This window comes from Talpa occidentalis, unplaced genomic scaffold (genome assembly GCF_014898055.3).
Source record: "Talpa occidentalis isolate TD23 unplaced genomic scaffold, MPIMG_talOcc4v2.1 talOcc4.14, whole genome shotgun sequence".
Taxonomy (NCBI): Eukaryota; Metazoa; Chordata; class Mammalia; order Eulipotyphla; family Talpidae; genus Talpa; species Talpa occidentalis.
In genome coordinates this window covers 23,984,046-23,996,655 of record NW_023601433.1, presented here as the reverse complement: position 1 = coordinate 23,996,655, position 12,610 = coordinate 23,984,046, and the positions used below count along the sequence as shown (strand labels likewise).

General features: G+C 44.7%; 1 protein-coding gene across 1 annotated transcript; it reads right to left on the bottom strand.

Moving 5' to 3' along the window:
• Nucleotides 1-698: 698 nt before the first annotated feature.
• Nucleotides 699-12,250, bottom strand: LOC129145815 (patched domain-containing protein 3-like). The gene is given in 5 exon segments (XM_054695465.1): nucleotides 699-703; nucleotides 1,432-1,598; nucleotides 9,293-9,414; nucleotides 10,575-10,647; nucleotides 10,649-12,250. Coding segments are annotated over 5 exon segments (996 nt in total). The 5' UTR covers nucleotides 11,278-12,250.
• Nucleotides 12,251-12,610: the final 360 nt, after the last annotated feature.

Sequence of the window (12,610 nt, the reverse complement as noted above, 5' to 3'; positions counted from 1 at the left end):
GAAAAAGGTAGAAGTTCCATTGTGAGTTCTACATTGGTAAATCCCCCTTCCTCTACTCAAAAAATACCAACAGCCCTTCCCCTAGAATATTCTACCGATAAGTCGGGAGGAGATGAGGAACAGGATGAGGAAGGCCTTGGTTGTTATAAGCCAGGGTAGTGTAAAAGGAGATGGAAAACACCTGGGGAGCCACCTCCTGAGCCACCTCCTAGAACACTCAACAGGGTAGATCTTCCGTTAACGGAAAGAATGTGCTCTATGATGGAAAGTGTCCTGTTTTCCCAGGCCCCTAATTATGCTTACCCAGTCGTGGAAGGGACAGATCCTCAAGGGGTGCTTACTAGAGTACATGTCTCCACAGCTTTTAAAAATTTGAAGGTGTTAAAGGAGGCAGTTACTCAGTATGGTCTCCAGAGCGCTTTTACACATACCTTATTGGATAGCTGGTTTGGCATGAATCCGACTCCTAATGATTGGAAAGCGCTAGTCAGAGCGGTGACTTCCCCAGGGGATTATTTGGTATGGAAAGGTATATTTTTAGAGAACTGCACCCATACAGCTAAACTCAATGCTGATGCTGGATTTCCGGTTAGAAACAAATGTATGTTAGCAGGAGAAGGGCAATACAATATGATAGTAATGACTGACAAAAGGATTATGATCCGGCTGTATTTGCCCAAGTTGCAGCAGCTGGACGGTCAGCCTGGAAGGCAATAGGAGATAAAGGAGGAGCCAACATTCAATTAACAAAGGTCATTCCAGGCTCAACAGAACCATATGCGGAGTTCCTAGCAAGATTGATGACTGCAGCTGGCAGAATTCTAGGTAACACTGATGCCTCCCTACCAATAGTTAAACAGCTTGCATTTGAAAATGCTAATAAGTGGTGTCAGGAAGCTATTAGACCCTGGAAATCTTGGGCTAGTTTGGATGATTATGTGAGACTTTGTAAGGATATTTGTGAAGCTCAAGTTACCAGTGGGGTGATCGCTCAGGCTTTGGATGGTCCAGTCACTGCCACGAAACCGTGCCTGTTTCGCTTGTGGTCAGCAAGGGCACATAAAGGCCTCCTGCCCATTTTTGGGGTGGAGTGGGGGCGCTACAACACCACAAATTGCTAACCCTCAAAAGAAGCCTGGGTTTGTCCATGGTGCCAAAAGGATAGCCACTGGGCGAATGAGTGTTGGTCTAAGACAGATTATCAGGGAAATCCGCTGACCCCCCCGGATGGGAGTGCAGCCGGGAAACTCGTGGGGGAGGGCACAGCCCTGGCGACCCCCTCATCCAATTATAGGGGCCGTTCACAGCAATCCCCAAATGAGGCAAAGTTTTTCTCTAAACTTTTCCGCACCTCCCCAGGAAGTGGCAGATTCAATTTGAGTGTCTCCGCATACACTGTTCTGACTGCTAGCATGGGAGTGCAATGCTTACCTACGGGCCAGTATGGTCCTCTCCCCGATGGAATTGTGGGACTAATAACGGCCGCAGCTCCAGTGCCCTCAAAGGCCTTCAGGTCATCCCAGGCCTCGTTGATACAGTTTGCAATGGAGAAATTAAGATGCCTGTGTCTGTTTCTCATGGAGTTATCTCTATATCCCCTGTTGACAGAATAGCTCAAATTTACCATTACCAAGATTAGCCAGTGATGGAAAAGTCCACCATGTAATTCGCAGTGCTGAAGGTTTTGTTTCTTCAGGCAACCCTCTTGTGAATTTGGCTTTGACATTAGATAAGAGGCCTCTAATTGAATTGATAATTAATGGCAGAACATTTAAGGGCCTTTTGGATACTGAGGCAGACACTTCCATTATATCCAAGGAGCATTGGCCTTCACAGTGGCCCGTGGCTACTGCTTACACCTCCTTGCAGGGTCTGGGAATATCCCAAAATCCTTCCAGGAGTACTACTGTGCTCTGCTGGAGGGACAATGAAGGCTATACTGGGCAATTTCAACCTTATGTCCTCCCTGGAATTCCCATGAACCTCTGGGGACGAGATATTCTGGTGGAGATGGGGGCTTCATTAGTCATGGATAGTCCAGCTGGCCAAATGATGATTAATCAGGGCTACCTGCCTGGACAAGGTTTGGGTAAACAACAGCAAGAGTCTCCCTTTTTTCATCTACAGGAAGTGATGAGGGAAGCGGGGGATAAATGAGGGCTCGGTTACCCTGTTTTTTAGGGGCCGCTGTGATTAGGCCTCCACCCACGCCCATTCCTATCACCTGGAAATCTGACACACCTGTGTGGGTACCAAAGTGGCCCCTGCCGAAAGAGAAGTTAGGGGCCGGAAGAATGATAGTAGAAGAACAGCTACAGGCCGGACACATAGTCCCGTCTACCTCCCCCTGGAATACGTACCCATCTTTGTTATCAAAAAGAAGTCTGGAAAATGGAGACTATTTCAGGACCTTAGGACAGTGAATGCGACTATGGAGATTATGGGACCAGTGCAACCTGGCATTCCCTCTCCAGGGGCCATTTCCAAAAGATCATTATATCTTGATCCTTGATCTTAAGGATAGTTTTTTCACAATTCCATTACATGATCAAGATTCCAAGCGATTTGCATTTTCTATCCCAGCCATTAATGCTGTGGCCCCGCATGATAGATATCAATGGGTGTGCCTTCCTCAGGGTATGGCAAACAGTCCCACTAACTGCCAAATTTATGTCTCCAGAGCCATTGCTCCTGTTAGAGTCAAACATTCCCAGGTGCATGTATATCATTATATGGATGATTTGTTACTGGCAGCTTCTACGTCCGACATGCTGTATGCCTGTTTCCAGGACCTGGAGAATAATTTACTGATGTCAGGTCTAAAGATTGCTCCTGAGAATTTACAAATGGCTTAACCCTTTTCAGTATTTAGGATACCATTTGAGTAAAAGCAGTTATGCTCCAGCAGTACCAAAATTGGCAGTAGCTCACCTTTACACCTTGCATGATTTCCAATGCCTATGTGGCGATCTAGCAAGGACTCGCTCTTCACTCTCTATTACATCGGGAGAGCTGAAGCCCCTTTTTGACATGTTGAAAGGAGATGCAGACCCCACTTCCCCTAAAGCCATTACACAGGAGGCTCGTGAAGAGATTACTAGAGTGGAAAAGGCTCTAGCTCAGGTGACCTTAAATAGATTGTCTCACATCCTTTTGATGTCTTAGTATTGTGTAGTAATCTTATTCCCACAGTGCTTATATGGCAAGATGGTCCCGTTTATTTGATCCATCTTAACATCTGTCCAATATGAGTCTTAGAGCCTTATTTTCATTCGGTTGCCAGAATTTTACCAACGGCTCTGGACTCCAGTCTACATCTTTCAGGTACTCACCCGGGAGCGGTGATTCTCCCCTATAACAAAGAACAAATTCAGTGGTTAATATGCCACGATGAAACGTGGAGTATCCTTTATTTTACCACTTCAATGCTTTTTGATTCGCATTATCCTAGCAACCCTTTATGCAAATTTTTACAAAATCATCCAGTCTGTTTCCCCAGGATCCTCGTTACTGAACCTATTGTGGGGATGCGGTCAGTGTTTACAGATGGCTCCAGTAATGGTACAGCCTCTTTTGTCACTGAAGGGGATCAGAAAGTGGTCTCGGTGCCCAGTGGTTCAGCCCAAGTCATTGAGGCGACCGCCGTCCTCTCGGCTCTCGAGACCTACTCACGATAACCTATCAATTTGTATTCTGACAGCAAATATCTGGTACTTGCTTTAAATGTTTTGGAAACTGTTGCTCATATTTCTGTTCATAGCTCCATTGCACCCCTCCTTCATCAGTTGCAAACACTGATTTGTAAGAGAATTCATCACCTTTTTGTGGGTCACATCAGAGGTCATCTCCCATTGCCAGGACCTTTAGTGGCTGGCAATGACGCGGCTGATTCTCTTACTAGGGGATATCTAATTTGTCCAGCACTTCAGAGTGCTATGGAAGAGCATGCAGTCTTGCACACCAATGCCACATCACTTAAGGTTCATTATGGGTTGACTCGTCAAGCTCGTGACATTGTTTGTGCCTGTCACAAGTTTGCATCTTTTGCTCCAGCTGCTATGCCGCCCCCAGGAGTTAACACCCAGGGCATCCTCCCTAACCATATTTGGCAAACCGATGTGACTCATGTACCCTCTTTTGGACGACAGAGCCTGGTCCATGTCTCCATCGACACATTCTCTGGTTTTCTTTTCGCCTCCCCACATTGCAGTGAAAAGACTTCTGATGTCCGCTCACATTTGCTACAACCATTTGCAGTAATGGGCAGCCCATGTGTATTAAGACAGATAATGGTCCTCGTTATACCAGTAAGGTTTTTGCATCCTTTTGTGCGGTCCATCGCATTGTGCACAAAATGGGAATTCCATATAACCCGCAGGGGCAGGGTATTTTTGAATGTGCCCATGGTTCTCTGAAAACGATGCTTTTAAAACAAACAGGGGGAGAACACTCCCCCAGGGACCTTCTGACTACAGCTCTCTTTACCCTTAATTTTTGACCCTAGATACCCAGGGGCGGTCAGCTGCTGATCGGCACTGGTCGCCAGACCCTCGGCAGGTCACAATGCTGCAAGTAAGATGGAAGGACCCGGTCAATAATGAGTGGCAACCACCCGCACCAGTACTAATACTGCTGCCTGGCAGCATTTGTCTTTTCCCACAGGATGTGGAAGCACCCCGATGGGTTCTTGCTCGATTGGTTCAGTTTGTCAATATACCTGAACCTGCTAACCTTGATGACACGAGCATCCCAGATGTCAGTAAGATGGGTGATTGTGCAACAGCTGCCATTTTTGCTCCTCAAAAATCATCATGATTCCACTTTTCCGCAAATATTTGCCACTAATCTTACTACTGTTCTGGCTTCCAAGCCATTCGATAGTGCCCTGCTGGGTCAGGGTGAGGTGAAATTATTTAATGGCATTTAATCTGCAAACATTAGTTCTACCATTGAACAATCTGTTAGTATCCAGAATAATAGATCAGAGAGTCTATCTACTGTTGTTTCCCTGTGTCCTCCTTCTTTTTTGTCCTCTCCAATAATGCAGGAAATGCAATTGTGTTGAACTGTCCAGCGGAGCCCTGCGCCCTCTCTGCCTACTGGACCCAGAGTGCGGAAAGGGTGGTGATGGTTCGTCTGCTTTCTACTTTAATCATGCCCGTGGATGTTTCTGCACTTCTTTCCTTTTCCTGTTCTACCTAGGAGGAGACATGATTTTGGCATCACTGCAGCTGTTGTCGCTGTTTCAATAGCGGTGGCCACGGCTGTGGCTGTTGCTGCCATCTCTGTCACTCAAGCTGCTGCAAATGCTGACACTATAAACAATTTAGCTGCCAATGTTGCTTTTGTGTTATCAACATAGCAAAATATGAATGAACATTTATGAAATGGACTTCTGATGCTTAATCAGCAGATAGCTCTATTGTAAGAAGAGACAGACAGACTTTTGTTAACTGCTCACATGCCTTGTAACCTTCTGTGTACCATTTTGTTTTATTTGTGTAATTCCTGTTATGGTGAAAAATATGTCTAAGGAAGTAAATAGGTTAAATAGTGTAATCAGAGGACCTTGGAACCACCAGTTCCTGAACCTGACTGCTCAATTGGCGAGACAGCTCATAACTGTTAACAACACTCAGGTTACCCCTGTTACGAGTGAGGGTCTCATTGCCTGGTTTAGAGGACTCCTCCAGAGTTGCTGTTTGTGCATTAGGCATATGGTTTCTCCGTCGGCTATGGAAGTGAAAGAAAGAACGTGCTATTGTGGTCAGGCAAGTACTTGGTGCCGTGGTACTTGACCAGGACTCCCCAGTGGCATCCGGATGGGTCAACGTAGCCCTAGAGAACATAAGCACCAAAGACGGGTAAGAGCGTAGCCCTTCCAGGCCAACCTAAGAAAGTGGTCCGGACCAACATCGCCAGATTAGCGATGACAGGTAAGGCTGGTCATGGAATATGCCAACCTAAGAGAGGCCAGGTGTCTCAATTAAAAGAAAAAAGGGGGAGATGTCCGGAGGCAGTGTTGCACAACACGTGCCATCAATTAAGTTTCGCTTTACAGTTTTGCCTTCTGAGAAACCACAGGTTTTTCCTGTTAATCAAATGAGACTGGGAGGTACGATGGGAGGAGCTACCAGGATATAAGAGGAGAACCACGAGAAGGTTGGGAGGCTACTGCACGAGGAGCAGAGAGAAGGTCAGGGAAGGTAGAGGACAGGGAAAAGTAAGAGAAGGTAAAGAAAAAATAAAGAAGCAACCGCTAGCGTCAAGTTGTCTCAAGCCCCTCATTTCAACCCTCAGCCCTTCTCTTTTTTGTGCCTACGAATTCCAGCGGTCTGGACAAGTAGGTTTACAATGAAGCTGCAGAATCATTGTGTCAAAAATTTTCCTCACACGATTCCAATGGTCAGTCAAAATGAGGCATCCCTGGCAGCAAAATGGCCAATTTTCTGAATATTCGAATAACTTGACAGCATGGGCTAAATTGGAAATGATTACACTTCAAAAACTGTATGTTTGGGGAGGAGGCCTCATCTTTCTAAAAGATAACGATGTCTATTAAACACAAGAACAATTAAAGTATGTTTGAGAAGAGAAAGATTTTCCAGATTTTATCAGAAATTTATCTAACAGTTGGCATAATAAGTTTTGTCATTTCTAAAATGCCAAATTTGAAATAGTTTACAAGCTCAATATACCACTACTTGCCATAGAATGGTGTTCAATTAGGCCATACTCTTTTGGGAAGATCTTACTATTGTCCAGATGATTTCATTCCAAGCCAAAAAAATATGGAATGCTCAAATGTGTTTAATCCCTGAGCTAAACAAACACAAGATAGTCCTATTGATAACAAAGAGAGGGAGGGTGAGATGTCAAAAGAATCTACAAAAGCACTAGCAGGAAAATCAGTTATATATATTCACATCCAAGGAAGGAAAGTATTAGGAATATACTCAGCACCTGTGCCGAGAAATTTGCTGCTCCTTTTCCTCTTTGTGCCTGCTCCAACTCAGGAAGTAGTCTTTCAGTATGGAAAGGAGGAAGGCATACTAGACAAATACTATAAGAAACACTGTCTTAAATATGCTCAGAATGCTAAAGGAGAACACTGACAGGGAACACAATATATGAATGAAATAATAATATACATAGAAAAACTTAACATAACAAAATCTGGAACATAACAAAAGGAACATAACAAAATCTGGAGCTGAAAAGCTAAAAAGCCAACCAACAAACACGCACACAACACAAACACGTAAAACTTAGAGATGCTGATGAGATTTAGCATTGTGCTGGAATTGCTCGCCAGAGCAATTAGACAAGGAATAGAATAAAAAGAATCCAAGCTGGAAAGGAAGAAAAGTAAATATCCTATTTCACAGATATGAAAATTCCAACACATCCACAAGAAAACTACTAGTTACAAAAAATTCAGCAAAGCTGCAAGATACCAGAACATCTTATAAAAATCAGCTGTTTCTATTTATGTGCAAAAAGGAATTACAAAAGGAAATTAAGAGAGCAATTCTATTTAAATACCATCAATAAGAAGAAAATACTTAGGAGTACATTTGACCAAGAGGTAAAAGATGTATAAACTGAAAATTATAAAACACTGGTGAAAGAAACTAAAGAAAACCTAATTTAATAGAAAAACATCATTAGTTGTTGTGAAGGATTAATACTGTTAAAATGTCAATCACCTAGCAATCTACTAATTCAACACAATTTCTATTGAAATTGCAATTTCCTTTTTTTTTCTTTTTCAGAAATGGAAGAGCCAACCCTCCAATTCACTTGAAATTGCAAGGAGCCCAGTATATACAAAGCAATCTAAAAAGAAGAAAATCTCGCAGGACTGAGATTTCCAGATTTCAAAACTTACAAAGTGGTACTGTAATGAAAACAATGTGGTACTAGCATGCAAATAACATACAGACTGACAGAATAGAATTGGGAGTCCAGAAATAATCCATAAATATAGCCAGTTGATTGACAAGTGTAGTAAGTCTAGCAAACTGGAAAGTTCTCTTCAATAAATGTTTTTTTTGAAAACTGGATCTTCACGTACACAAGGATGATGCTGGGACCTTACTAAATACTATAAACAGAACTGAAATAGACATTGATCAATATTCTAAATAAAAGAGTTAAAACCATAAAACTTGTAGAGGGAAACACAGGGTCAATGTGCATGACCTTGGACTTGTCGATGGACACTTAGATATAATACCAAAAATATAAGTACCAAAAAAAATAGATATGTTGGATTTCCTCAAAAAAATAATGTTAATCATTACAGGCCATTGTCAAGAAAGCGAAGAGACAGTCTATATAGAGGGAGAAAAAATCAGCTAGTCATATAGCTTGTAAGGGGATTAATAACTGAAATATGCAAAGTGCTAATGAAAAACGTGAGTGTACAATAAAAGGTCAAACAACCCAATTATAAGAAGGGCAAAGGAGTTGGATAGACATTTCTCCAAAGAGGATATACAAGAGGCTGATAAACAGTTGAAAAGACAATCAAAGTGATCAGATATTTACAGAAATGCGAATCATCACCACAATGAGATACCACTTGACACCAACTAAGAGAGGTAAAATCGATAAAAGGAAAAAGAATTGAGTGTTGGTTTATAGGGAGACTGTGGAAAAACTGGAACCCCTATCTACTGCTGGTGGGATCGAAAATGGTGTAGACTCTGGAAAACAATGTGATAGTTCTTCAAATAGCTGACTATGGAATTCTCATGCAACCCACCAATTCCACTTGTAAATGATTCTCTTAACATGAGCACACCATGTTCCTTGCAGTGTTACGATTGTCAATAGAAGGAAAGACTCCATGCCCACAAAAGACCGTGGGTGACCATATTGTGGAGCACATATACAATGGAGCACAGAGCCATTGAGTGGAATGAAGCTGTCACATGTGCACAAGGAAAAACCCTGGAAGCATTATGATAAGTGAAATAAGTCAGTCACAAAAAATGTATGATTCCATTGACATAAACATCTAAGAAAGTCAAATTAATAGAAAGAATAGAGTCAAGGTTTATCAGGACTGGAGGAGAGAAGAGCAGCAGAAGCCACTGCTCACTGGTCACAGAGTTCCTCCTTCAGGTTATGAAAGATACTGGAAACAGTCACGACAGTACACAGCCGTGGGGATGTGGCCGATGCCACTGAACTGTACACTTAAAGTGGTTAGAATGGCACGTGTTACGTTAAATATCTTACAACAAATATTTTTTAAGTTTAAAAACTAATAAAGGTTTTTTACCTGTGGCATGATACAATTGCAGATAATGTGATCAGAAGGTATGCCGTGTAAAACAAAGGGACCACTGTCCTAGCAGTCGCCTCAAATTCCAGTTTCCTAGAAAGTGATGTAAAGTAGACCACCTGTCATAAAAATACACGCGGGTAAATAACTTAATTACAATATTTGTGTATGAGTGACAAGATGTATCAAAATATTATAGTTTATTGACTGAAACGTGTTACAGTTTGGTAAAAGATTAAAATATGTGAATTATGATTTTAGAATAAAGGTAATAAAAAATTTCCCCACCAATCCATGCCATGCTTTCTAAGATTTCTTTCAAAAATCCAATATTTGGGCCTCCCTTGGTGGTGCAGCGGTTGAATGGTGGGCTGTGAAGCTGTCGGCAGCCTCTGCTGCGCTGGTTAGATCCCAGACCACCAGTGAGGGTCCCACCTGACACAACAGACCTCTCCTGCTACACCCGCTGCTCCCCTCAGCAGTGTATTTCGTCAGTCTCCTTGATCTGTTCCCCGCTCAGGCTCTGGTGAATTCTCTGACCCTCCCGGCATCTCACTGTGCCCAGTGCTTGTATAAATAATTATATATTTTTATTTAAAAAAAATAAGCCAATGCTTAACATTCCCGAATATACAATTTCTCAATTTTCTCTAATACTGTGTAATCATTAATAACTGACAAATTTTTGGCTTTTTAGAAATGACGAGTAGGTTGCTATCTTTTGCTATTTAAATACAAAGTATAATTTCAGCAAGGCCTGGTATTCAAAGCCTTTTCCCAGCAGGTGTCTCTCACCAGGCCTGGACAAAAGTATTAGCAGGTTTGCTCATCCTCTGAGGTGCCTGGCAGGATGCTAGAAAATACTTGAGAAATCTGAGCTAGTTGTGTTTATCAAAAACACTAGGGAACATCAGCTTAAAGGTTTGTTTTTTTTCTTCCAGTGCCACCAAGCAAGTTTTCGGGGGCTCCAGAAACAGCACGCATGTGAAGTGAGAGCATTCTGACTAGAAAACCAAAAGGAACCCTGAAGATCAATGTCTGCCCTGAACATGCCCACCCCTGGGGTGTAGAATGAATGTTTTCCACTAGAATGTGACCCAGTATCTAGGCTGGCGGCTTCCCTTGGTGTACCTTGAAGAAAGCTGGCTTAAGCATCAAAGAGAGTGGAGCAGAGCCGGTTTTAAGTCAAGGCCTCCAGCAAGTAGCCAGGCGTGGACACATCCCTGGACAGGTCTTATCCCTTCTACCTTCTCCTCCCTCTAAACCCAGCCCCAGGCACCTGGATGTTCTTCAAGGCCAGGCACTTTTCAATGGCGTGAATTTGGTCCAGGAACTCGAGCAGCCACTTCTGGCTGCACTCGCTGTTCTTGGGGGTCCGCAGTCTTCAGGTAGTACTGCAGCCGCATGGCGTTGGCTTGCAGGCATAACTGGCTTGTCCCCGCGCCGGGACCTAGGACAGTTCCTCCCAAGAGGCCGGCCAAGTAGAGGGGCACAGCGGAGGTGTTGTAAATAGGGAAGGTGATGCTTTTCAGGTCCATGTTGTTATTCTTCTGCCAGATGAACAGGAGTGGGTTGGAGGGCATGCAGGTGCTCTGGTACCTGGCACACACCTGAGGGTAGAGGACCTGGGTTCCATCTCCCAGGGGCATGGTTAGCGTCTGCACCACCTCGTCCAGTTGACTCATTTCTGAGAAAATGTCTTGATCCAGCAGATTGGCAGTGTTGGAGACCACCAGGATGGAAGCGAAGTTCACCTCGGTGCTGAACCGCAATGGGGAGAAGAGGTGGGACTCATTGGTGGAGAAATGTGCCTGCACGAAGTGCTGCTTGGCTTTGGCTGGGCTGCCCGAAGGGGTGTCCTGCTCCTCCAGGTTCTCTTCCGTCTCCCTGGGCAGGTATATCAAACCGGTGCCCAGGACAGCAGTCAATGCCAGGGAAGCCTGCAGGAAGAGCCAGGGGTGCGAGCCCACAGCCAGCCCCATCCTCTGGAATCCCCGGCGAGGGGCTGCTCTAGGCAGTTGGTGTGGTAGTGGAGCCTCCCAGGGGGTGGCTGCTGCCCCTGGGCTTCCGGGACTGGTAAATCCCCTCTCTCAGACGGCTGGCGGGGTGGGTCTGAGGAAGGCCCTGAAGCCCGGCAAACAGGCTCCTGTTCCTCACTGGACACTAGGACCTGCTCTGGCTGCCCCGCAGAGGCAGGGAGATTCTGGGGTCGAGACGCCGCCACAGGATCTGCTCTGCTCTCAGACTCTGGCTCGGGCCAGTCCTCCTGCTCTGGCCTCTGAGCCCCTAAAGCCTCCCCTTGCTTGAACCCCCCTTCGGGTGCAACCTTGGAGGAATGGACACCCATTTCCAGAAGGACTGACCAGTTGTTCAACAAGAGAAGGAGAAAGCAGTGACTGGATGTTGCGCCCAGTCCCCTCCCTGCAGCGGCTCCCGGGAGGAATCCACAGGGAGGCTGTGCCAATGGTCACTGCTCCTGCGAACTTTGACCTCGCTGTGCATGCCAGCATGAGGTGGGGGGCGGCTAGCGGGGCACTTTGCTGGAGAGCTAGGTTTTACAGCTGGCCTAGTGGAGGGGAAATGGTTTCCAGCTGGGTCTGTGCTTCCACCCTTAGGATTCGCCTGAGGGGCCTGCATTTGCTATACTGTTATCAGTCGTGGTGTGCCATCCTGTGGCCTGGTGGGAGTGTTGATATATCCCCAGAGAGAAGCAGAGGCCTGGACAAAAAGGGAGAATGACATCAGAGAAGCCAGATTGAAGACCTGCTGGGGCTTTTCATTTCATTTATTTATTTTTTTAGATTTGTTTATTTTTATACAAGAACTGGGGTACAGGCCAGATGTGTGGGAGGGTGAGAGGATTCATCGGAGACAGAGCGGGGAGCGGAACAGGCAGACTGGCTGAAATACACTGCTGAGGGGAGCAGCGGGCGAGACAGGAGACGTCTGCCGCGCCATGTGGGACCCTCGCCGGTGGCCGGGGCCGGGGACAGCTCCACAGTGCAGCGTTCAACCCGCTGTGCCACTGGGGAGGCCCCACTTTTCATTTTAAAAGTGAAGAGAAATCGAATACTAATAAAATGCTAGTCATGAAATTTGAAGTAGTTAGATTACAATCACGAAAAGTGGATATTCTGAAGAATAAAAAATATTGCAGATAAACAGGTGACCACATAGTGACAAAGAGATTGATTCATGGGGCAATCCTAAAATATGAGGAAACTGTAGTCTCAAAATATGTTTGCAAAATTCCAGAGCAGAAGAAAATAATGAAAAGTACAATGGACGTGCATAAATTAGAGACTTGATAAATAG